The sequence below is a fragment of the Raphanus sativus genome, chromosome 8, assembly GCF_000801105.2.
Source record: "Raphanus sativus cultivar WK10039 chromosome 8, ASM80110v3, whole genome shotgun sequence".
In the NCBI taxonomy this organism is placed as follows: Eukaryota; Viridiplantae; Streptophyta; class Magnoliopsida; order Brassicales; family Brassicaceae; genus Raphanus; species Raphanus sativus.
Window position 1 is genome coordinate 21080903 of NC_079518.1, and position 22732 is coordinate 21103634.

A 22732-nucleotide genomic window follows, 5' to 3' on the forward strand; every position below is an offset into this window, starting at 1 on the left:
TTGATATGCAGGTTTTTTAGATTTGGGGTTGATATGCAGGTTTTTCAGATCTTGGCGTGATGACATTTTCGTGAATAATCCGAATTTGTGGGGTGGATAGGACAAAAAAATTCAGAAAAAAAAAATAGTTTTGTGTTTGACTTTAAGCTGTGAGTTAATTTTGCAAAAAAACTCTTATAATTATACGTAACTCTTTCAGTCATTGTTCGTGGAAAATTGTTAGTAGTATTGACCAATAATATAGTCTTTCATTTAAAATGCAAACATATACTTTCGCATGTTTAGATTGATCAAATATTATTAATTCCATTCCAATTATTTGAAATAAATTTATTTAAAACCAATCTTTGTTCAATATAATTCCAAAAAGTAATGGTTAATTATTAATGCTTTAGTACTTTTAACTCAAGTCTTGACTATGTATAAAAATATAACTGATTTGTTTTTCTAATATAAAGAGTATTTGATTTTTGTTTCGCAATGTGCATAAAATAAATATTGGTTTGGAGTCTCTCACTCAGACTTCCCTTTCACTATTTTTCACTTTTTGGTTTTTATAGTGGTAGTTTGGTTAATTCAGGCTGTTTTTCTTTATCTTATTATATATTCACACTGGTAGAAAACTACTCAATTTTTTTTTCTGGAATTCTAATGCATTTTTTTTTGAACAAAACTCTAATGCATTTTTGCACTCTCAGGATTTGAGTTCCTTTCTAAATTACATCTGATGATGACTTTGAGTTCCTTTCTATATTACATCTGATGATGACTTACACGAGAGATATATATTCACAATAAATGTCCTTTGTTGTTTCAATGAAACAGAATAACCAAAAACATCTTTTATGTCACCACTAAAAAACACCTCAAAGCTCTCCATCTTTCTTGTTGTTAGAAGAATCAGTTCCCGAGAAAAGCCATCTTATCAAACTAAAGCCTCTTTGATACTCCTCTATCGACAAAACTCCTCCACGGTCGTGATTCACACTGTATAAAGAAAAAGGATAAACTTGATGAAGTTGGAGAAAGACTGCAACAGGAAAGAAAAGTGGACAAAAATAAAAGGGTTCAAAACTTGGGAAGCTTGTCACAGTCTGAAGGAATCCATCCAATCCTCTGCCTCTCATTGTCGTAGATTACCATTATCCCTTGGAAGAATATGTCTATCACACACACACATACTCATATCACACATTGTTGATGAACATAAACAAACTTTGGTTTATCTTGTCTACTTACCTCCAATGATGTTGTAGTTACCGAGCCCGGTCTCAGATCCGTTTAGAATCCCCAAACATACGCTTCCTTCTTCCTGAAAGAAAAAAAACAAACTCCCAGTCTCAAGCCATGGACCTTATGTAATATACAGATACAGGTCATATGTGAAACTCACAGTGATAATGAGATATGACTCAGGTGGAACCTGAAACAGCTGACCTTTCTTTTGACTCCCAAATCTTAAAGTAATAGTCTTGAAGTATTTCTTCACATCATATACTGATTTCAAAGGCTCTTTGTCTTTCCAACAGACCGGTAAGCTTTTATCTTCTTTTGTCTCCATCAAAGCCTTAACCTTCAAATCTTTACCTATCTACATACAAGATGTGGTTAAACACCAAAAAGGTGAGAAGCTAAGCCTTTTTATTTTTTGTTCTTTCAGAGAAGAAACTGTATCTTACATGAGAAAGAATCGCTTGGTATGCTTGGGCATTGAAGTAAGTGTACGAGCTTCCACTATCAAAAATGAAGTTAATGCCTTTGACACTTGTGGTCTTGTCGTTAAAGAGAAGCTCTGCTGGTCCAGTCATGTAGTGTTTACTAAAGAAACACAGAAGAGTGAGTTTCAGCTCTTAAGTCAACTATAAAGAAGACAAAGAAGATGATGCTCTCTCACCTAGTTGACTTAAGAGCCAAAGAAGTCCACGTAACTCCAGAAGAAGGAACAAGCTCATCTCCGATAGAGAGAAAGCCTTTACCATTATCATGACTCAAGCAATGTACAATCACATTCTTGATTATCCCCAAGTAACTAAGCTGTGATGAGATGCTTACTTTGCCTCTGCCAAGGCCAAGCATACCAGCTGTTGGAGGAGCAGGGTGTGGACCAGGGCTCTGCTGATCATACCCACATCTGAAAAAAAAAAGAGAGAAACAACTCATTTAAACAAGCAAGACCACCAACTATTCACACCTTATGAATTCAAATGGGTGAAGAAAACTAAACCCAAATGTCAAATGGGGATGCGTAGTGGATCCATTTTCAAGTCTGAGAGGGAACACATCAGTAACGAGAGCACCAAGAGAAGATGCATGATCTGAATATCCAATTTCATAGTCACACTGGTCCTGAGGGTCGAGACAAGGTCTTCTCTGGTGAAGGTCTAGGCCATAACACAACATGTGCGAACAAGGTAAAGTGTTGCATTTGGGTTTGTACTGACTATCACGTGGCTGCAAAGAGAGAGAGAGAGATATGATGAACATGGCATTAATTAAAAAGCAATGTCACTAAAAGAAAATTAAATTTATACCTTTGTGCAACCTTTGCAGGGTGCATCACATTGAACCCAAGTGAGATCACTGCCAGTGTCAATGTCCAAGTCAAAGACCTTGGGTGGGTTTCCTATGTTAAGCAACACATAATAGTACCTGAAATAAAAACCATAATCTTAAAAGATTAACTGTCAACAGAGTCAAGAATTCACATTAAAATTAATCTAGTAATTACCAAGAAAACGAGGGAATCAAACGAAAGAGATGAAATTTAGCAGAGAGGTTTAAGTTACCCAAGAGGATAAACGTTCCCGGAGACAGGAAAGACGACGGAGGAGGCAAGGAGATGATTCTGTAACTTCACATGTCCCTTGGGCGAGTCTTTGGTAGCAGCTTCCGAAGGTTGAACGCGAGCAGAGACGAGGAGGAAAACGTAGAAGAAAAAGAAGTAAACCCATGGAAACAGCTTTCTTGACTCCTTTTTGAGATTCATCGTTTCTTTTACCCCAGGAAAGCCCAAGAAATGAAACAGCAGGCAACAAAATGAGGATTTGCTGCTTCAGGATTTTATTTACAGTGGAAAAGGTTAACTCCGTTGCTTGCAGTTTTTGCCTATAAAGTTCAGTGCGCAACGTTCACGAAGCTTGTTGGACACGCGGGAACTACGATTGATTAAAAGGCCGAGAGATGTACAATATACAAGCCCAATATGGTCGGCCCATCATTCTTCTTTAGTAAGCAACTTTTCTTCTTGGTCCTCTAAATTTTGAATAGATCAAGGCACTGTTGACCAAGGAATGATGAAAAATAATGCAGTTTTTAGTGTTCCTAATAAATTTTATCATTCATAAGAAACAGTTATTACTTTTCATTCTTTTTCATTACTTTTATTGTAGATAATTAAAAAATAAATTTGTTCCTCACTAAATTTGGTATGGAATAATCATTTTTCATTATTCCCATAATTTTATGGGTAATTTTCTCAAATAGCACTTTTAAAATTTTGTCATAAAAATAGCATTCAAAAATAAAAATATCAAAATAACATCTTTTTGTTTTTAAAATTTTAATATTTATGTTTTTATTTTTATAAATTTGAACATATTGCTAAAACTCCACCCCTTAATTCTAAACCCTAAGTTTTAGATTAATTAACCTAAGGATAATAAATACATATTTACCCTTCAATAAAACTTATTTTGGTCATTTTCCTCTTTGTGATGCTATTTTGTGGTAAAAATTTGGTGTGGTGCTATCTTCGACTTTTTCTCTAATTTTATTCTCATTCATTTTTTTCCTATTTGTTCTTAGTATTCTCGAGATGGTTACCAGTTAGACACTAAAAATATAACATGAATGAATTCAGAATCAATATTTTTAAAACATAATCACTGTTAATATTTGATCCTACTTCTACTTGACATATTACTTTCTACTTTTAAACGTATTTATCGTATTATATAACAGTAATTATTTTCTACGCTGAATTCTTATTGGGTGATCTCCACTATAATTCTTATTAATACTTACTTCTCTCAATAAGAACTGTCTAACTGATTTTAATTGCATAGCTTGCGCTTTTCATATAATTAATAGTAGTTGTCTCAATTACAATGATAATAATTTTACCAAAAAAATCAGACCAACTTTGAAAAAGAAACATAACTGATAAAGATGAGAAGAAGAGAGAGTCGCCAAAAGAACTGAGAGAAGAAAGAGGAGAACTAGAATCCATCAATTATAGGGAAAATTGTCTTTTAAATCACGAACTTTCAAATTTGGTTGAATAAAAGCCTGAACTTTCCCTTGGACCATTTAAAGCACCAATTTAATTTGACTAGCCATTTTAAACATTAATTTAGTTTGACTAAACCAAATTAAGCACGACGTTAACTCGGATAACAGAATGATTAAACAGAGTTAAATGCCGTCTCTAATCTCCGTTAAGTTCAAAACGACGTCGTTTAGAAATCTTTTAAAAAATCGCATCTGGGTGGATCGAACCTGTTACCAAAGACACACACATGTAACGCGCAAACCACTAGACTACTTGCACTTTTTGAACTTTATTGACTAATAATACCTATTATTGTGAAACCTCCAAATCATCTTCTTCCACTCTAAATCCCTAAATGATTTTATAAATATTAAAACTTGTAAATAGCTTATTAGTTATTTGAAATTTTGTGAGTATAAATAACTAAATGATTTTTAATTATATTTTTTAACTAATAATAATACAAAATGATTTTAAATTATGATTTTTAAAAATATAATCTTTTAGTATTATTAAAAATTATAATAAACAATTATAGTTAATAATAACTTGTCTGATTTATAATAATAATTAATTATAATTTTTAATTAATAGTATACCAAATGATTGTTAATTATAATTTTAATTACTAGATGATTTTTAATTACTAATAAAACAAAATGATTTTTATTATAAGTAGTATTTTTAATAATACTTGTAAATAAAACTTAATATTATAGTTAAGTTAATAATTATTATAAGTTTAATATTTTTAGTAATGTTCACAAATTTTTGAATAGTTAATAATTTATTTACAATTTTTAATATTTATAAAATTAATTAGGGATTTAGGGTTGAATAAGATGATTTGGAGGTTTCACAATACTAACTATTACTAGTCAATCATGTTAAAAAATATTTAAGTGGTCTAGTGGTTTGAGCCTTACATGTGTGTGTCTATTGTCACGGGTTCGATTCCACTCAAATGCATATTTTTAAAAGATTTTTAAACGACGTCGTTTTGGACTTAACGGAGATTAGAGACGACATTTAACTCTGTTTAATCATTCTGTTATCCGAGTTAACGTCGTGCTTAATTTGGTTTAGTCAAACTAAATTGATGTTTAAAATGGCTAGTCAAATTAAATTGATGCTTTAAATGGTCCAAGAGAAAGTTCAGGCTTTTTTTCAACCAAATTTGAAAGTTCGTGATTTAAAAGACAATTTTCCCATCAATTATAATATGGTTTGTTTTAGACTTTTAGTTGGCAAACTTAAAAGAAATATGGGATGAAAGTTAAAGAAAGTGTCAAAGTAGTAGAAAGTGAGCAGAAAGTTATTAAGAAGTATATAAATGCGATCTTCTATATAATTATTTCAGAGTAATTTACATAAATAGATAATTTCTAACTTTTTATATCACAATAAGTCACTTTCTACTCCTTAAACATTTTTTCTTAACTTATTTCTTTTTTTCTTAACTAAAACATAAATAAATACAACTAGTAGAACCAACCATCTATTATATTTATTTCACCATTATTTTGTAACTAAAACAAAGCTTTGCGATGGAAGCAATGACTAAGAAACAACAGAAAAAGAAGCAGCAGCATTATGGATTGCAGGAGAAATGGCGGCGTCGTCGAAATTCCAACGCATTGATTTCATTTCCTTCACCATTAATTTATACCCTAAAATCTGAATAACACCTCATTTCCACCGCAATAACATCATGGCCGTCACTCCCAAGTATATGCCTTCATCATTAGCCATGAAAGTATCACCACCAAGCTTCTTCCTTTACAACAACTCTGCCGTTTCTCCTCCTTTTGATTCCCAGCCACATTGAAGCTCAAGCTGCTACCATAAAGCTTCTTCATCAACACAAATGCACCCCAGATTAACTGTGGTAGCCGTCAGGAGTCGTCAACGCTTCAGTCTTGACGTCACAGAGGAAAGCTCGAGCAACAATGGTGATATGTCTTCGTTTTCCGCATTTGGTCCTTCAATTCTTTAGTTGTTCTTAGTTTGGTCTCAGGATTTCAAAGTTGCATATAAATCCTCGTGAATTAACCTCAAACTTCTAAAAATGCATTTCAGGCTTTTCTTATATTGCAAGATTGGTCCCTCACAAAATTGCCAAAACTCATAAAATTACCATAAAATTACCATAACAATAGGTCCACTTTGGTTCAAAACTCATAAAATTGCTGAAAATTAACCAATTACGAAATTATTTAAACAAAAATATTAACTCATCTATATTGTAAAATCACTAAAGACATAATTAATCAATACAACATATGTATTACTCAAAAATATATGTATTACTCCATTCCAACTAAATTATTAAAAATAAGACAAAAGTCAATGCAAAACTGGTTAGGTAAACATATTATTTTATGAAAAAATTGCCAAAAGAGAACATAAAAACAACTACATTGTCCCTTTGCCATAAATCACTTTTTGGTCTGTTTTGGACGTAGATACCCCTGAATAACTTTAGAAAATCATATCAATTATTTTAACAGTCAGAAAAATATGGAAAAATAATCAAACTGTATATAAACAAGTAACTATCATATGAAAAATAATTTTATAGACTAAATATTATTATATCAAAATATCATACTTTGATCTACGGACAGAAGAAAACTTAATCTACCAACTACGGGCCGTAGATAGTATATTCATTAAATAACTTTGTTATCTACATCTGGTAGAACAATTATATCTACCAATGTACACTTCTCTACTATCGTAGAAACAATCAGCTGCCAGTAAATACATTTCTACCACGGTAGATTTGTTCAGCTTCCATTTCCCTTATTTCTGGATTTCGGTTGATTTCATTAACTATGTTTTCTGATATATCTACTAATGTTTGATTGGCATTTTCTACCAAAGTACTATATTCTACCGTGGGCGGGTTATGCAGCCTACTGTTTTATCTACTGTCTACGGCCGTAGAAGGTATATTCTACCAAGTGCGAAATGTATATTTTCCTAAAATATCTCTAAAATCTGTTGAGAATATATTTTAAATAAATATTTGCCTTATTTTTCGTGTTTCCTAAGTTGGTTTTTTTTAAAAAAACGTGTTCTCTTCTTCATCCTCATCGATCTCTTTTTTTCTTTGGAAACCATCAAATTTTTTTGAATTTCTTGGTGAAGAAGATGCATATTTATTGTTCTTGTGGGATGTGGAAGTTTGATCCCCAAAAAGGGTGGGGATTTGATGTTGATATGAAAAAACGAGGCAGAGTACTAGTTTTGGAATTGACAAGTTCCTTTGAAGATCTAAGGGTTATGGTTTTCAAGGATTTTGGAATTGACGAAAACGATGTCGAGCTTGAGTTAAGCTACCTACCTATGGAGTTAATCGGCACCATCGACTGTCCCCCAGTTATCATTGAGAATGATAGCCAAGTCAAAAATTTTCTTACATATGTACGTGGAAAACCTTCGACAAGGTTGTGTGTGTCTACTTCGCTTATGCATGGGAACAACGACAGCATTGGCGTTGATAAGGAGGAATCTAACTCGCCATTCAGAGAGGTCGGTGAAGCTTCCTCGGTTTCAGATAGAGATGAGAGTGGTAGTTCATCTGATTGTAACGCGAACGGCTCAGAAGAAGATGATCATCTCGCCATACGTGGAAAAGAAGATGATAGGGGGAAAAGTGTTCGATTTTCTTTGATCGATGTTGTGAAGAAGGGTGAAACGTTTCAAAACAAGTCGATGTTGAAAGCAGCGTTGGAAATGTCAGCTACGAAGCATAACTTCGATTACAAAGTTGTTAAATCGGACAGAAAACTTTGGTACATTCGATGCATTGACAACCATTGCAACTGGAGTGTTCGTGCTGAAGGGTTATCAGGCTCCACATATTTCATCATCAAAAAATATGTGGCGGATCATACATGTGCTGCGTCGAGTATGAATAATGGTGGTCGGATACCTTCTGCAAAAACTATTGGCAGTATAATAATGCATAGATATGATGGTGTGAAAGAAGGTCCGAAGACTAATGATATCATACAGATTATGAGAATGGATCATGGATGCGAGATATCTAAGTCGTTAGCATGGGATGCTCGTGAATTTGCAATTCATGTGGTTCGAGGTATTCCGGAGCAGAGTTTTGGAAAAATTCCGAAATATTTGTACATGCTGAGGGAAGCTAATCCAGGAACACAGACGTTTTATGAAACTGATGTTGATGGTAAATTCCGATTTCTATTCCTTTCGTTTGGGCAATCAATACGAGGTTTTCACACATCCATGCGGAAAGTTCTTGTTGTTGATGGGACATTTTTGAAGAGCAAGTACAAAGGAGTATTACTTGTTGCTACAGCTTTAGATGGAAACTCTAACTTGTATCCTATTGCATTTGCGGTTGTTGACTCAGAAAATGATCGATCATGGGATTGGTTTCTGAGACATCTAAAGCTTGTTGTTGCGGACGAGCGTTCTCTAGCTTTTGTGTCAGACAGAAATGGCTCACTTTGCAAAGCAATTCAGAATGTGTATCCTCTTTCTCAACATGGAATTTGCATTCACCATTTGTTGAATAATGTGGTCACACATTACAGAGGCAAGGGACTGGTCGGATTGATTGCAAAAGCTTCCAAAGCTTATAGAGTCGTTGATTACGAGAAGCTATTCCATGCCGTGTGCAATATAAGTCCAGCTATTGGAAAATATTTAACAGATGCAGAAGTTGGAAAGTGGGCTCGCTGTCAGTTTCCAGGATACAGGTACGACATGAGGACGACAAATCCAGCTGAATCAATAAACTCTGCTTTGCGCACACCAAGAGAGTATCCAGTGATTCCTTTGTTGGATAGCATCAGAGAAATGCTGACCCGTTGGTTCTTCGAACGTCGGACTTTAAGCAGGAAGCACACTAAACCATTAACTATTGCTATCGAAAAAAGATAGATAGGCGGATTAGAAAGGGTAGAACGTTTCTTGTCCAGCCGGTTAACGAGCATCGTTTTTTGGTTCTTGGAGATACAATTGACTGCCTGGTTGATTTGGACAGAAGAACTTGCTCGTGTGGGAAATACGACCTGATAAAACTTCCATGTCGACACGCTATCAAGGCTGGTTTAACGGTTGGCCGAACCCCATCCTCACTGACGGATGACATGTACACTACTTCCACATGGAGAACAGCTTATCAAGAGACTATCAATCCAATAGGTGTTCCTGAGGATAGTTGGGTTGTTCCAGATGATGTTCAAAATGCTGCTGTGCTACCTCCTGAATCAAGAAGAGGAGCAGGAAGGAGAAGAAAACGCAGATACGAGACCGTTGAAGACAAACTCCGTTCATCGCAAGCAACACAAGGAAAAAAGAAGCGCAAATGCAGTCGATGTGGCGAAGAGAATCATAACAGGGCTACATGTGACAGAGCTATTTAGCCGGTTTCGATTACCTGATATACTGGTTTTTCTTTGTTTCACTCTGCTATGGAGTTTGTTATGGAGTTTTTTGATTTTCTTGTTTTTTCTGATGGTTTCGGTTACTTGATACACATGTTTTTCTTTGTTTCACTCTGCTATGGAGTTTGTTAAGGAGTTTTTTTTTATTTTTTTGGTTTTGAGTTCTGCAATTGTTACAGGTTTTGACAACAAAGAAATCAAAGGTAACCGAAGTTGTTTATAACCAGCTAACACTTGTAAAGAAGAAACCAAAGAGTGTATATAACTCGATCAATGGAGATGACAAACACCATAATGAAACTGTTAATAACCAGCCAATACTGCAAAGTCAAGCAATTTTGAAAACAACAAAGGTTCTTAAGAGACAACAAAGGTTTTTAAGATAAGCAACCGATCACTACAACTTCTCAGACATAAAGAGAAGTCCATATCCCTATAATTGCTACTGCAACTACCATACCCACCGTCGCAATTTTTAGCTTCTCTTTCATCTCCTTTTCAACTCTAGCAATCTCCAAATTCACCTTCTCTTTGAGCTTTTGCGACATCTCTAGTTCAAGTCTAGCAATCTCAGACTTCACATTTGTCATAACCTTTTCTTCAAAGTTTGAAAGCCCTTGAGCAACTCTCTCATGTTTCGCATCTACCCTTTGTATCTCGTCAAGCAAAGCTTCATCGATCCATTTAAATAGATGGTTCTCAGATTTTCTCTACCACAAATGAAAACAAAATTCGATGAGAATCTACTATGGTTTAATCTGCACAATTGAAATCAAAACATGGACTCACATCTTTTGCAATTTCACATCGGTAGAATCGTCGATATCGATTCTCCGCCGTCGATGAACCAAAACTTGTTATGCCCTCTCCACACCAACATCTTCTAGGCACACCATGAGTGGAGATTCGGGGAAACCGAGAAGAAGAAGTTGACGAACTAGTCATTGATATGCCGTTTCTAGATTCGCAGAGAAAGAACCCTAATCCCCTTTTCTGTCGCCTTTCGTTTCTTATATTTCCTCAAATGAACTCAAATCACGCGTTTGGGGGGGGCTGTGGATCCGGGTTACGGGTCGGATATTAAGAATTGTCGGGTGGGTCCTTGTTGATTAGAAATGGTTTTGGTTATACACTAAAAACACCTAAATCGACTTGTAAAATAGCACTCTAATACACTAAATCGAAATCATGAAAATATTTTTTTTTTCAAAATGAAATCACGAAACTATAAGAAAACACTAATTTGTATAACTGAAAGTGTAAACTAAATATTACACTAACCACTAAATTTGTCATGTGACATACAAATTAGTATAAGTGAGTGTAATACTATACTCTAAACTAACATGTATTTCGATTTGAAGAAACTATAACTTAATAAACAATAAACATAATTTCTAAAACAATATAATTGAATTGATAAATATAAAATTGTAATTAATTTGCTTTTTATTTGATTTAGGGTATATGGTTTGAACTTTATACCTTATACCCTAAATAAATATTGTTATTATGAACTCAAATAAATTGATAGGGTACAAACCTTATACCCTATACCCTAAATAAATATTGTTATTATGAACTCAAAATAAATGGACTCTAATACCCTAAAATAAATGAGACCATTTTCATAACAATACTCATGAACTCTAATATACAGTAGTGTATGAATTAAAATGATAAACCAACAAAATGATCAAAGACAACAATCATAAACTCAATCGAGGTCAACAGTTTTCCCAGGAGCACGCTTTGGAGGCTTAAATGTGGACATCCGAAACTGTAAGACTTCATCATTTGCTGCTTCCCAAAGATCGTACACTATCTTGTGTCGGGCTTCTTGGATGTTCTCATCATTCACCAAAGAGAGATCCAAGCCTAGTAGATGGCATTCTATAAACTTCAACGAGTAAGCACCACAATCATTACCACTCATGTTTACGCATCTCATCGGGACATATGAAACAGTATACTGTTTAACATTGAAATCTTTCTTCTTATCTGAAGACTGGACAGCCTTGACGATTCGTGGAATGAGGACGGCGAATGCTTCCACGGCCTTGGTGTTCTTCTTACCCCCACAATCGAAGACATCTATTGTCCGGTTCACAAGATTGACGCATATAGAGATCCAGTGGGCTTGGTTAATACAAATAGGGATGTAGAGACGATCGATATCAACGTACCATACTGATCCCCTGCTTCCATGATATGGAAGGTCGCCTCTTCCATACTCTAGAAAACTCTCGTCGAGTTTGTACCCTTTCCTGTTTCCGTCAAACTTGCCGTAGGCCGTGATGATCTGATTACTAAACAAGCAGTTCAAAAAAGCAACTCGGTCTGGCTTCCATCGACGCAATGAGGTTCTTTCCCGAAACAAATACATCATGGCGTCCATGTCCTGAAAAAGAGAAAACAATTTTTTTAAGAATGAGAAGCAACCACACAATTCATTGTACAAAATAAATGAGCTAAACTCACATGGTTCTTCAACCATTGATTAGGGCCCATTATACGCGAAACTAACTCTGCATCAAATTTAGATGGCCCAATCTGAAGTACTCTGTAAAGAGAAAGCATTAGTATAAACGGTAGATTTGAGAAAACGAAGTCAAACAATAGAAATATTACTTACGTGGGATTCATTGTCCATTCCATTAGTTTGGCCCATTTGTCTTCTCGAACAAACACCAATTCATAGTCGCTGTCTTTGCAACGGACTTCTGGATCATCAATATCACTCAAGAATGGTCGCTTCGAGATCTCTGGCCGGAAAGAAGTCATAGGCGTAGTGAAAGCACAAGGTTCTTCGAACTGCTTATCTTGAGATGGATCAAAACCATCAACATTTGACTCTTGGGTAAGGTTGCCCATCGTCTTCTGTAAATGCTCTTGGGTCCCTAAATTGGCATCTAAGGTGCCAAATAAGCTGCCAAACACATCAGACAAGTCTGTATCCTGGTTATAAAACACAAAACATGACATTAATAATTTTAAAACATATATATTACACCACAAAATACAATAATATTACACACATGATCCAAAACATCATCATTACATCAATATTGCACCCAGCAAAGACAACATCATCCTTACAAATATATTACAAACCGCAAGAACATCAACCGAGGACATGAAAAAAGAAGAGCAACCGAGCACATGAAAAAAGAGCAACCGCAGACATGATTCAAAGAAGAGTAACCGAAGACATGAAAAATCTCTACTTCTTGTTTACCTTTGTCTGAGACCTTGTCTTCGCAGCATTTGCAGGACCACCACTGCGAAAAGGAGCAGAAGCTCGACTGCCAGTAGGACCAGTAGCTCGAGTACGAGAAGGAGCATATGCTCGACTGCCAGAAGGAGCTTCACCACGAGTAGAAACCGAAGTATGAGCTTCAGTAGAAGCCGGAATAGGAGCAGGAGTATAAACCGGAGCAGTATTAGAAACCGGAACAGTAGCCGCAGCAGGAGTGTTAGCCGGAGCACCACCCTGATTCTGAGATGAAAGGAGCTTCTCCTCTAATTTGGCAAACCGGTCATCAATCATGTCGCGTACCTCGAGCCCCAAGGCAGTGAAAGAAGACTTGAACATAACCTGGATATAAGACTTCATTTCCTCTTCAAGATCTCTGTACTTCTCGGTTGATCTTTGCAAAAGCAACCTCTTCTTCCTTGACTCGGCACCAGTATCCTGATATTTCTTCTTTCTCTTCCTTGGAGCAGACACAGGGGTGATTTCTGTTTCTTCTTCTACTCCAGTCTCACTTGTTTCTCCAGCCTCCTCTTTATCTGAACCATCTTCATCAGAACTGTCCACAAATGGCTCTACAATTTCCTTGAAACCCCACTCATGCTTACTCCAATCATATTTCTTTTCGATCATCTCCATCATCAGATCGACTCTTTCATCCTTCATCTCAGAAGCTCGTTTAAACTCCTCACCTAAAACGACATTGTAATTTCCAGTGGAAGATAAATATGGAAACACATCTCCCTACAAAACATAAAAAAATTAACAAAGATTAGCACAAACAATAAGAAACTATAAATCAAATCAGATATATTTAAAGAACTTACAGTGGATCCAAAAGTAGACTCTAAGCTAGTAATATCATCATAGGAAACCTTGGCAGAGCCTTTCCAGTTCCTGCATCTCATGCTAGTCACGCCTTGTTGGAGTTTCTGACCCAAAAGCGACCCAATGTCTGGAATAGCCTCCATCAACCAAATCTGAAGTGCATAAGAGAACCCATCTAAAACATAGCTGTTCTGAGTCTTCACTTTATCCCTAGCTTCGATAATAGAAGTCACCAGCATATCAAAGGAGTGAAGACCCCATGGATATTTCCTCATCTTCTCAAAATCCATCACCAGCTTGATGTACTTGTGTGGGATGGCAACCCTCTCATCCTTCGCCATAATTATACCACAGATCACACACAAATACACCATCCTCAGCCTATCTACACGAGACCATGTATTACAATTCTTCAGATGCACCTTCCTGATTTCCTCTAAGGAAATTTTTCCTTTTCTCCTTAGCAACTTTGCCCAAAACCCTTTATCATATTTCCAATTATCAATATCCAAGTCAGGCTCGTCGTCTTCATACTTCAGACCAGTGATCGCATAGAACTCTTGCATTGAAAATCTGAGAGGCCTCCTAGCATAATGGAACCACAGCTCATGAAGCTTCGAGGTCAGAAGCTGCTTACAAACAAACGTGTGGATCACTCTCCCCGAATACTGAAGCTGGTGAACATAAATGTCCATAACCTGAGCAAATAGCGGATCAGCTAACACATCCTTGTAGTCGGCTTGAATGTACTTCTCCACCTCCTTAAGTATGGAAGTTCGACAAGTGTTGTTAATCTTCTCCACTTGTGTTTCACTTCCCTCTTTGAATAGACACTGAGGCAACGGATCCAACATCATACCTGTGAACAATGAAACAAATACAATCACCACAGGCTCAATTCATGCTAGAATAATTCATCACTCTGACATCTTAGTCAAAACAAAACAAAGATAAGTGTTCAAAAACGAGACCAAATACCATTCATATATCATTCTCACTAAACAAAACAACACGATTGTATAGCATTGAGATAACAACTCAACTCGGTAACCACAAAAACCACTCAAATCAAATAGAAAAACAAAGGCAAAACATCTTTATAAGCCTTACACCAAACATGAAACAGAAACTAAATAGTTTACAAGCTTTTCAGATGTTAAACCGAAGCAAAATGCCCTCTCCATTTACATCAATGTCACAAAAAGACACAACATAAACTGTATATAAGTCATGAGACCAACTCGTTGACCACAAAAAAATCAAAGTAAGCTACTTTCATATCCTAGATAGCTAAATCATTCGTACAAACTAAATAACGAAACCTATTACACTCAAATCGTGATTAAGAACACTGAAGTGAAAGAGAGAAAGACATGCAACGAATCCCAAGTCCTAGACCAAACCCGAAAATCGCTTATAATAAGACATGAGTGAGAAATCAAAATCAAGAGGAAGAAGCTAGAGAGTTCCGACGAGTTACCTGAGAGCAAGACCGCGAAGTGGGTTTGGTGTAGGAGAGCGTTGGTTTATGAAGAAAACCACGGCGGAGTCGAAGAGGGGAGAACGAACACCGGAGCCGGCGAAGAGAAGCAGCGTCGAGATGTATAGCTCCTAATTTGTCTCCGATTTGCTCTCTAGAGTAGAACGAAGGAGAGGGATTTTTTAGGGTTCTAAGGAACTCAATTTGGGGAAAAATAGAGTCGATCCCGTGAAACACCTTCTCTTATCTTTTTTTTTTTTTAATCAATTAATTAATCAATTACGAAAAATATTAAAAATATATAATTATGTTTATAATAGGGGGTTAATGGGGTTTATACAAAAAATTATGGCATTGGGACAACTTTATGTTCAATATATGGTATAAGGACAATGTAGTAGATTATTTGTTCCATATTTCCAATTTTCCCTTATTTTATTTAGATTATTATATATGTTATATTTATAAGAAATAAAATTAATTTTTTGAATATTAAATATTTTATTCAAATTTTATATACAATAAAAATTATATGAGAAGCTTAAATTTTTCAAAATTATTTATCAGAGTTTTTTGGGTCGGGTCACAGATTAATGTCACATTTTTGGGTTTTATATAGATTCTAATTAACAGTTATTTTTATTAAATATTAATATGATTATATACGGGTCCACAGGTTTATCGGTTCGACTGTGGGTCTAGGTCGAATATGAAAACAATGCTTATATCTTAATTCGTTTATGAACCACATATGTAAAGGAGTTAGATCATTTATACAAATAGAATATTTTTTCACCATTTAAATGTAGATACTCTATTACTCAACATTCAGGTTTGGTTCAAGTATTTTATTTTTTGGCTTTTTGAATTTAGAAATTTAGGAGCCGTTCCGATATTTACAAAGTTTGATTTGTTTTTGGTTCAGTTATTTTGTTTTTTTCAGTTCATTTCAGGTAGAAAAATTGAGAACCAGATAATAAAAAAAAACAGATTTAGTTTGGTCTCGGTTTAATTTTATAGGTAATTTTATCATATAAGTAAAAAAAATAAATAATTCGGGATTTCAGTTTAAATATCATGTAATTCGGATTGTTTGACCTAAAGTATTAGATAATTCGGATAAAATATTTGGGTAATGTAGTTTTTCATGTAATTTGGTTTATAAATAGTCTTTTAGGATATTTTGTTATTTAAAACTTAAATATAATTAATATTAATAGGTATATAATTTGTATTTTATAAGTTACAATTTGTATTAATAGGTATATAATTTTTGTATAAACTTGGGTACCAATTCGATTAGCGATTTTGTCATGTCCCCGTTCCTGGAAATGATCGTTAGGATCGGCCATTGTGTGAGGAGACGCACCAGTCAGGTCATGTGACCTAAACAAAAGGGTATCATGGCCTGGAAGTAAGGTTAAAGGCATCAGGAAACTAAGATTCAGCTAAACCAAGAAAGAGACAAGTATAAAGGAGCTGTACAAAGTGTATGGCAGCTGGGCGATGCGGTGAACAAGCTCGACCAGTTAAGAGAAGTGCAGTGCAGCTCAGTGTAGCTCACTGAATAGTGTGCCAGCTCCCTGAGCTGGATGGACTAGCTCACTCAGCTGGGTCATCTGGGGATCAGCTCAACTCAGCTTGACTGAGTGTTCAAGTCTTGGGCAGTTGGGTCAGGTCCGGACAGTGGTCGGACCATGTGGACCACCCGGGTGTGCCGGTGAGCCGGTGGACACTTCTGGTTGAACCAGGGGCTTGGAAAACCAGCCTAGGCTTGTGTGTGATGTGTCTAGGAGCAGTTAGGGCTGTCAAGGACGTCTGGTAACTGCCCTAGGCGAACATGTGTGATCTGGACCATTGATTAAATCAATGGCCAGAAATGATACCGAAAAGGTGCAACCTCTGGAAATGTGACCATTCCTTTTATATAAATACAAGAGAAAGTCCGCCAGGGCTTCATTCTTCCTCCTGAAACACAAAGAAAAACAGAGAAAAATAGAGAGATGGTCGGATTACACAATCCAAGACCAAGAGAGACTTGAAGGCAGCAAAGAGACAGTTTTGATGGCAATCAAGAGGGGAGTTGAGAACGACCCTCTGGTGTGTTTTGATTATGGTTTGCCACGCCATAGGCTTCCTCTACATACTTAATACACATCCAAATGGCCAGGGAAGAAGAGAGATGACCGGATTCACTCTCAAAGTCCAAGAGCAGCCTTAAGGGCAGTGGTGTGTAGAAAGGCAGTTTCATGGGCACTAAAGTGAGAAGTGATGGACGACCCTTGGGTGGTGTTTGATCATGGATGAACACACCCTAGGCTTCCTCTGTGTCTTAGGGACACACGAAAATGGTCAGAAGAGAATGGAGAAGGCCGAACTTCACTCCTAATGGCATGAACAGCCTTGAAGGCAGATGCAGTGCAGAAACTGTTTTCATGGAAGTTCCATAGAAGTGATGATGGATGTGAACCATGAATGGATCTTATCAATACTGAAGGTATGTGATAAGACCTGATTAAGAAAAGTGCAAGAGGCACAAGGCCGGACCTGATCAGGGAAGCACAAGATCTAGTAAGATCAAGTATGAGGTAACATGTGTTGATTACTTATGTTTATGTTTATGTCTATGTTGTGTCTCTTGGGGTGAGATCAAGGCCAAGCATGGCACGCCCCTTGAGGAATGTATATTGTGATGTGTCTTTGGAATCCAAGACCCTGGAGAAAGGGGCGGATCATAAGAGCAACACTAATCAGGTTCAGTGGGACATAGTTCCATGGCCGGTTAGGTAAGTGTGAAGACTCATCAGTTCTGAGTCATGTGGAGTGGTTGGTTGATTGACTCAGGAACTAGTGGGCATTATTAATCATGTTCTATGTTGTTCAGACATGGAGGTATTGAACCATGGAGTGGCCGGTTCAGAGAAATCTCTCCATGGCTTTGGTTGGACTGGTAAGTGGAGATCTGATAGTTTTTGAAGGAATTGTTAGGATCCGACTTCAAATATCTCTTAATGGGTATTTATCATGAATTATCATGGTGAAAATTAGTTTTATCTCATTGGTTTAGAGGTGGTCAGTTATGGCCATATGGGCTGTTCATGGGCGAGATCAGTATGATCGAGGCCAGTTCTGAGAAATCTGACTTGACTATTCTCTTAGTTATGAATTATCATGAATTATCATGAATTTTAATTAGTTTTTGGAGCATTTTTGCTTGAGGTTGTTTTTGTAGCTGAAGACTTCCCAAAGATATTTGGTCTGTGAGGATGGTTGGCTGAATGACTAAGTATCTAAGAGGAGAGTTTATACAGGTATAAGAGAGTTGGATGAGTGGACGGGGAGATAGGCAGAGCTACCTCACAGCTCGATCAGCTGGAAGAGAGTAGGGAACCTCAAGTGAAGTGGTTCAGCTCAGCTAGCTGGATGAGCTAGCTAAACAGCTAAGTCAGCTGATATAATGAGCTATTAAGCTCCGTGGATGTGGCAAAGGTATGATCTAGCAATGTTGTATAGATCTAGATAGAATGAATTAGGGGAATGGAACCTCGGTTATTATATGACTTGGATTAGGTTCAGGATCAACCTTGGAGCTGGTAGTAGTTGTGTATACTGACCATGACTAAGGTGATTCGACCTGACAAATGTTAGATTGGTTTTAGACCAATGGTTGATAGATAATATTTCGCTGCATGTGCATAAGTTGAAAGGATCTAAGCTAGGGAATGACTAAGGTAGTCTTAAGCTAAGGTCTAAGATAGACTGCGCCCTTAGGCGAAAGTATAGATAAAGATCGAAAAATTGAGTGGTTCGGTCAGTATGTGGATCGAGCGACGTGAGACGTTGACCGTGGCCTAGTCGGCCGGGTTCGAGTCTTACAGATTTGATTCCCAAATCCAGTTTGGTTTTAGTTTTTATGTTCAGAAAATATAAAATTCACTCGGGTATGTATAAATTCAGTTAGGTTTTGTTTTCGGTTCTTCAATTTGGATTAATGTTTGCAAACATTTACACTATTTATATAGGAATTCATATTTTTAACAAAAAATTAATTATTTTCAAAAATAAATCTGCGTTTTGAAATAGCAGATCCAAATTTTGTTTCAGATGAATACAAAACTATGGAAATGTAAAAGAGTGGAAGCTCCCTGAAGGTTCATTAATAATCTTTTTATATTTCAAGTTTCATAAAGAATGATGTACTCATATTATACAGATCAATGAAAGAAAACTTTACATGAAATGAACAACATAAAATAGTAGTTAATAATATTCTTAAGCGATTCAATATGGTGTGCGTAAAAAGTAAAAAAAAAAACTTATTTCATTTCATCTGTGTTTACCAGGATCTGATACCCAAAACGTATCACAAACCTGAATTAATCACAAAGTAAACCATGAATGTGGTACCGACGCTTTATACAAAAATGCCCAAACACGATGGAACTATAAAATGCCAAAAACGAGAAATATCCAAATGAAAATTGGAAATGAGGGAGAGGAAAATCTATTTTCGCGGCCTGATGTCTCTCTTCTTCCGCCTGCTTCCCTTTCAATCAAAGCCAAAAATATGTTAACATGTCAAACGGTACAATATGATTAACCTGTACCTATACAGATCACAGAGATACTAGTACCTCCATGTTGCAGGGGAAATGCAGAGATTTGGTTGACGAACAATATATATCTGATCACCATAGCTGTCGTCTTTATAGACATCCTGATTCCTATGCCATGTCCACAAGGCGTGCGTTGAATTCATGACCTGTATCAACAGACTAGTGCTAAGCACATCGAAGAGAAAATATATAAAGCTTATGAATATACCTCTAGGATTCCATGGCCGAAGCTGCTCTCTCTGAAGGCACTCCAATCAGGCTGTCTGTCCCAGCAAAACTTGTCTTTGGCAGGGCCAGAAGTAAAGTTTAGAGGGCACGATCCTCCAATCTCGGGTACGTTGTCTCCAGGGGAAGGACACTTCCCAGGGTCATCTGCAAAGTCCACGTCAACTTTCTCTATGTTTCCACCATCTCCGATTGTTATGTAAACAGCCCCACATGGGTCTAGCGTGTAGTTGTATATTCGGTTCATCCTCTCGTATGCATGTACCTTCATTTAGTAACAGCAAACGCCACTTTTAGTCAAAAGCATTATGAAATGAAATCTCTGTTTCAGGGAGAGAATTTGGGAACTAACATGTCCTGCAAAAATAATGTCGACACGGTGTTGGTAAAGAAGCTCTTCCATTTCCTGCCTCATGCATTCAAACTCCTGGTAGTGTGAGGAGTAGCTATTGTACCAAGGTGGATGCATTGTTGCAACCAGCCAAGGTGTTACTGAGCGATCAACTTTAGACAAGTCTTCTTTCAGCCATGCGTATTGTGCTCCTAAGATATAATCATTCACTGAAATAAGATTTGATGGAAGTAGGGGAATAAAGGATACATGTGTTTTTATGGATTTACCAGTCTGATTATAATCAACATATGCACCCAACATAACAAAATGCACTCCTCCAGCATCAAAAGAATAGTAGAAGTTGCTGTTGGAGCCACTCTCAGTAGCAGGAACGGCAAACCTTTCAGAGTATGACTTAAAGGTGACCCCGGAACCTTGAGGCTCAATCTCATGGTTGCCTTCGATGACCATCGTTGGGACCTTGGAGGTCAGTGGCTTCATGAACCTGCAGAGAGTTGTTTAGAGTCCAACTTGTTAACCCACGTATCGTAAGGTTATTATATACCTTCCCCAGGCATCCCAACGAGGTTGATACGTCTCCCTAATAGGTGCATCTGGAAAAGAACATGAGAAGCATGAAGCTCCTTTGCCGCCAGTTGTACGGTACTGGTTTGCATATGTTAAGTCTCCAACAATAACAACCAGTGAAGGGTCGTTATCCATCAAATGGTCAATGGTGGTGGTCGTGTTGCTAGTAAGACCTAAGTCCCCAACAAAGGCAATTCGATGAGGATAAGAGTCTTTGCTTGGAAGTGGCAAAGTCACAAAAGATATCTCCTCGCTCATTGCAGGAATAGAGCTGTCTCCGCACCTGTAGTAGTACTTGGTTTCTGGCTCAAGACCTACGAAAAAATACTATAAATCAACCAAAACATTGTAAACTCTTAGAAAGGCCAAAGTTATTTTATCCCTGGTATTACCGTCGATGAGGACATGGTGTATGATGCCTGATGTGTAATTAAGGAGGCCATCAAAGGGATACAACTGACTGTAAACTGTTGCATTTCCTTTCTTCTTTAGCGGATATTTGCCTTTCTCCTTCCCATACCAAACCTCGCTTGAAACCAATGTAGGATCTAGCGGTTTCACATCTTTACCAACCACAGCATCACCTGAAGAATAAGGATATGAACAAACTGAGGAGACACACATAGGAGTCAAGAGACAAATTCAAAGCCTATATGTTTTAGATACTCATGTGATTCCCAAAACAAAGTAACATTCAGCCAAAAGTTTCATACTTTTATCATAACCATCACCGTTCAAATATGGTACTAGACACAAAATCAAAAGCCTAGATGCTTTAGATAATTAACAATTGAATAAAAAAATATATATATATATATACACACATATAACACTTGTATGATTCCCTGAACAAGTAATATTGGAAAAAAAAATTGGTAATAGACTGAATATGAATAGTAACAGAATCAGAAAACTACCAGTGACCCAAGAAACCCACATGGAGGAGGGAGTAGAAAGAGCTAGAGCAATCTGTTCTGGGAGATCTGAGCTGACGTTTCTCTTCCTCAGCCTCGGATGATCGATGGGCAAGTCGTCACTACCTCGGCGAAGAGACGGGTCGAATCGGCGAGTAGATGGCTTGGACGGACCGTCTAAAGTAGTCGGGATCGAGTCGCCGGCGGCGAGCAACAGCTGCATCGTGGTCAGAGCGATCAGCATTAGGAAAGATGTGGGGATGAGGAATGATGTTGCCGGAGGAGGCATGATAAGATAGTCCACGGGGTTGTCTCTTTGGTTCCAGTTCGGTCTACATACGTGTGTAGAGAGTTTTTGACGACTCCGGTGAATTTTTGAATTCTTTAAAGATTCTTTTCTTTCCTAGAGCGAATATGCCATTGATGTTCCACGCTTTTAAGTCGTACTGTACATGTCACCGTGAGTAGTCTCCATTTTTAAACAATGTTTTCTTTTTTGGACATAATTTACTAGATATAGTGTTTTTCTAAACGCAATAATCATCTCATAGTTTAGGTTTTGACGGTCGGAGGCGATAGGAATGACGATTGTTAATCTATTCGATGATGTCCTTTGAGACCTTCAGGCTTCAGATCACGATGATTTACTTCCTTTAGGCTGTAGATCGTTGTTCTTCTGCTTGTCACCACTGTTGTTATCTTTTGTCTCTCATCTCGGATTTGTCGATTTTGCTAACCGAAATTCACCTTTTTGATAAATAAATGAATATGAGTGCTTGATAAATGAACAGGAGA

The 22732-nt window shown here is 36.9% G+C and overlaps 5 protein-coding genes across 5 annotated transcripts; 1 reads left to right on the top strand and 4 right to left on the bottom strand.

Annotated features, from left to right (window-relative positions):
* Nucleotides 1-866: 866 nt before the first annotated feature.
* On the bottom strand, nucleotides 867-3055 carry LOC108837810 (aspartic proteinase Asp1-like). Its single transcript, XM_056992191.1, has 9 exons — nucleotides 2787-3055; nucleotides 2532-2649; nucleotides 2225-2451; nucleotides 1895-2131; nucleotides 1680-1818; nucleotides 1394-1591; nucleotides 1240-1312; nucleotides 1076-1163; nucleotides 867-987 (listed from the first exon to the last, which is right to left on the bottom strand). The coding sequence occupies exons 1-9, from the start codon at nucleotides 2984-2986 to the stop codon at nucleotides 867-869; spliced, it is 1401 nt and encodes a 466-aa protein (XP_056848171.1). The 5' UTR covers nucleotides 2987-3055.
* Nucleotides 3056-7450: 4395 nt separating this feature from the next.
* LOC130499057 (uncharacterized) lies at nucleotides 7451-9678 on the top strand. Its single transcript, XM_056992956.1, has 2 exons — nucleotides 7451-9119; nucleotides 9194-9678. Exons 1-2 carry the CDS (start codon nucleotides 7451-7453, stop codon nucleotides 9676-9678), a joined length of 2154 nt encoding a protein of 717 aa, XP_056848936.1.
* A 428-nt stretch (nucleotides 9679-10106) lies between these two features.
* Nucleotides 10107-10644, bottom strand: LOC108825602 (uncharacterized protein At4g04775-like). Its single transcript, XM_018598927.2, has 2 exons — nucleotides 10489-10644; nucleotides 10107-10409 (listed from the first exon to the last, which is right to left on the bottom strand). The coding sequence occupies exons 1-2, from the start codon at nucleotides 10642-10644 to the stop codon at nucleotides 10107-10109; spliced, it is 459 nt and encodes a 152-aa protein (XP_018454429.2).
* Nucleotides 10645-13067: 2423 nt separating this feature from the next.
* Nucleotides 13068-14475, bottom strand: LOC130499058 (uncharacterized). The gene is made up of 3 exons (XM_056992957.1): nucleotides 13780-14475; nucleotides 13236-13696; nucleotides 13068-13095 (listed from the first exon to the last, which is right to left on the bottom strand). Exons 1-3 carry the CDS (start codon nucleotides 14473-14475, stop codon nucleotides 13068-13070), a joined length of 1185 nt encoding a protein of 394 aa, XP_056848937.1.
* Nucleotides 14476-19563: 5088 nt separating this feature from the next.
* LOC108822722 (purple acid phosphatase 23) lies at nucleotides 19564-22415 on the bottom strand. Its single transcript, XM_056991638.1, has 8 exons — nucleotides 21941-22415; nucleotides 21416-21607; nucleotides 21001-21337; nucleotides 20723-20940; nucleotides 20454-20644; nucleotides 20085-20366; nucleotides 19895-20022; nucleotides 19564-19806 (listed from the first exon to the last, which is right to left on the bottom strand). The coding sequence occupies exons 1-8, from the start codon at nucleotides 22224-22226 to the stop codon at nucleotides 19704-19706; spliced, it is 1737 nt and encodes a 578-aa protein (XP_056847618.1). The 5' UTR covers nucleotides 22227-22415; the 3' UTR covers nucleotides 19564-19703.
* Between the last annotated feature and the right edge of the window lie 317 nt (nucleotides 22416-22732).

Coding starts and splice junctions, on each gene's coding strand:
- LOC108837810 (XM_056992191.1), bottom strand. CDS start 2,986: ATGAATCTCAAAAAGGAGTCAAGAAAGCTGTTTCCATGGGTTTACTTC. Junction 1,819..1,894: donor TTGGCTCTTAAGTCAACTAG/GTGAGAGAGCAT, acceptor GTGTTTCTTTAG/TAAACACTACATGACTGGAC. Junction 1,313..1,393: donor AGTCATATCTCATTATCACT/GTGAGTTTCACA, acceptor TTTTTCTTTCAG/GAAGAAGGAAGCGTATGTTT.
- LOC130499057 (XM_056992956.1), top strand. CDS start 7,451: ATGTGGAAGTTTGATCCCCAAAAAGGGTGGGGATTTGATGTTGATATG. Junction 9,120..9,193: donor CATCAGAGAAATGCTGACCC/GTTGGTTCTTCG, acceptor GAAAAAAGATAG/ATAGGCGGATTAGAAAGGGT.
- LOC108825602 (XM_018598927.2), bottom strand. CDS start 10,644: ATGACTAGTTCGTCAACTTCTTCTTCTCGGTTTCCCCGAATCTCCACT. Junction 10,410..10,488: donor GATGTGAAATTGCAAAAGAT/GTGAGTCCATGT, acceptor CATTTGTGGTAG/AGAAAATCTGAGAACCATCT.
- LOC130499058 (XM_056992957.1), bottom strand. CDS start 14,475: ATGGACATTTATGTTCACCAGCTTCAGTATTCGGGGAGAGTGATCCAC. Junction 13,697..13,779: donor AGTCTACTTTTGGATCCACT/GTAAGTTCTTTA, acceptor TATGTTTTGTAG/GGAGATGTGTTTCCATATTT. Junction 13,096..13,235: donor CGCGACATGATTGATGACCG/GTTTGCCAAATT, acceptor CTTCTACTGAAG/CTCATACTTCGGTTTCTACT.
- LOC108822722 (XM_056991638.1), bottom strand. CDS start 22,226: ATGCCTCCTCCGGCAACATCATTCCTCATCCCCACATCTTTCCTAATG. Junction 21,608..21,940: donor GTGGGTTTCTTGGGTCACTG/GTAGTTTTCTGA, acceptor CTTATTCTTCAG/GTGATGCTGTGGTTGGTAAA. Junction 20,645..20,722: donor TGTTGATTATAATCAGACTG/GTAAATCCATAA, acceptor ATTATATCTTAG/GAGCACAATACGCATGGCTG.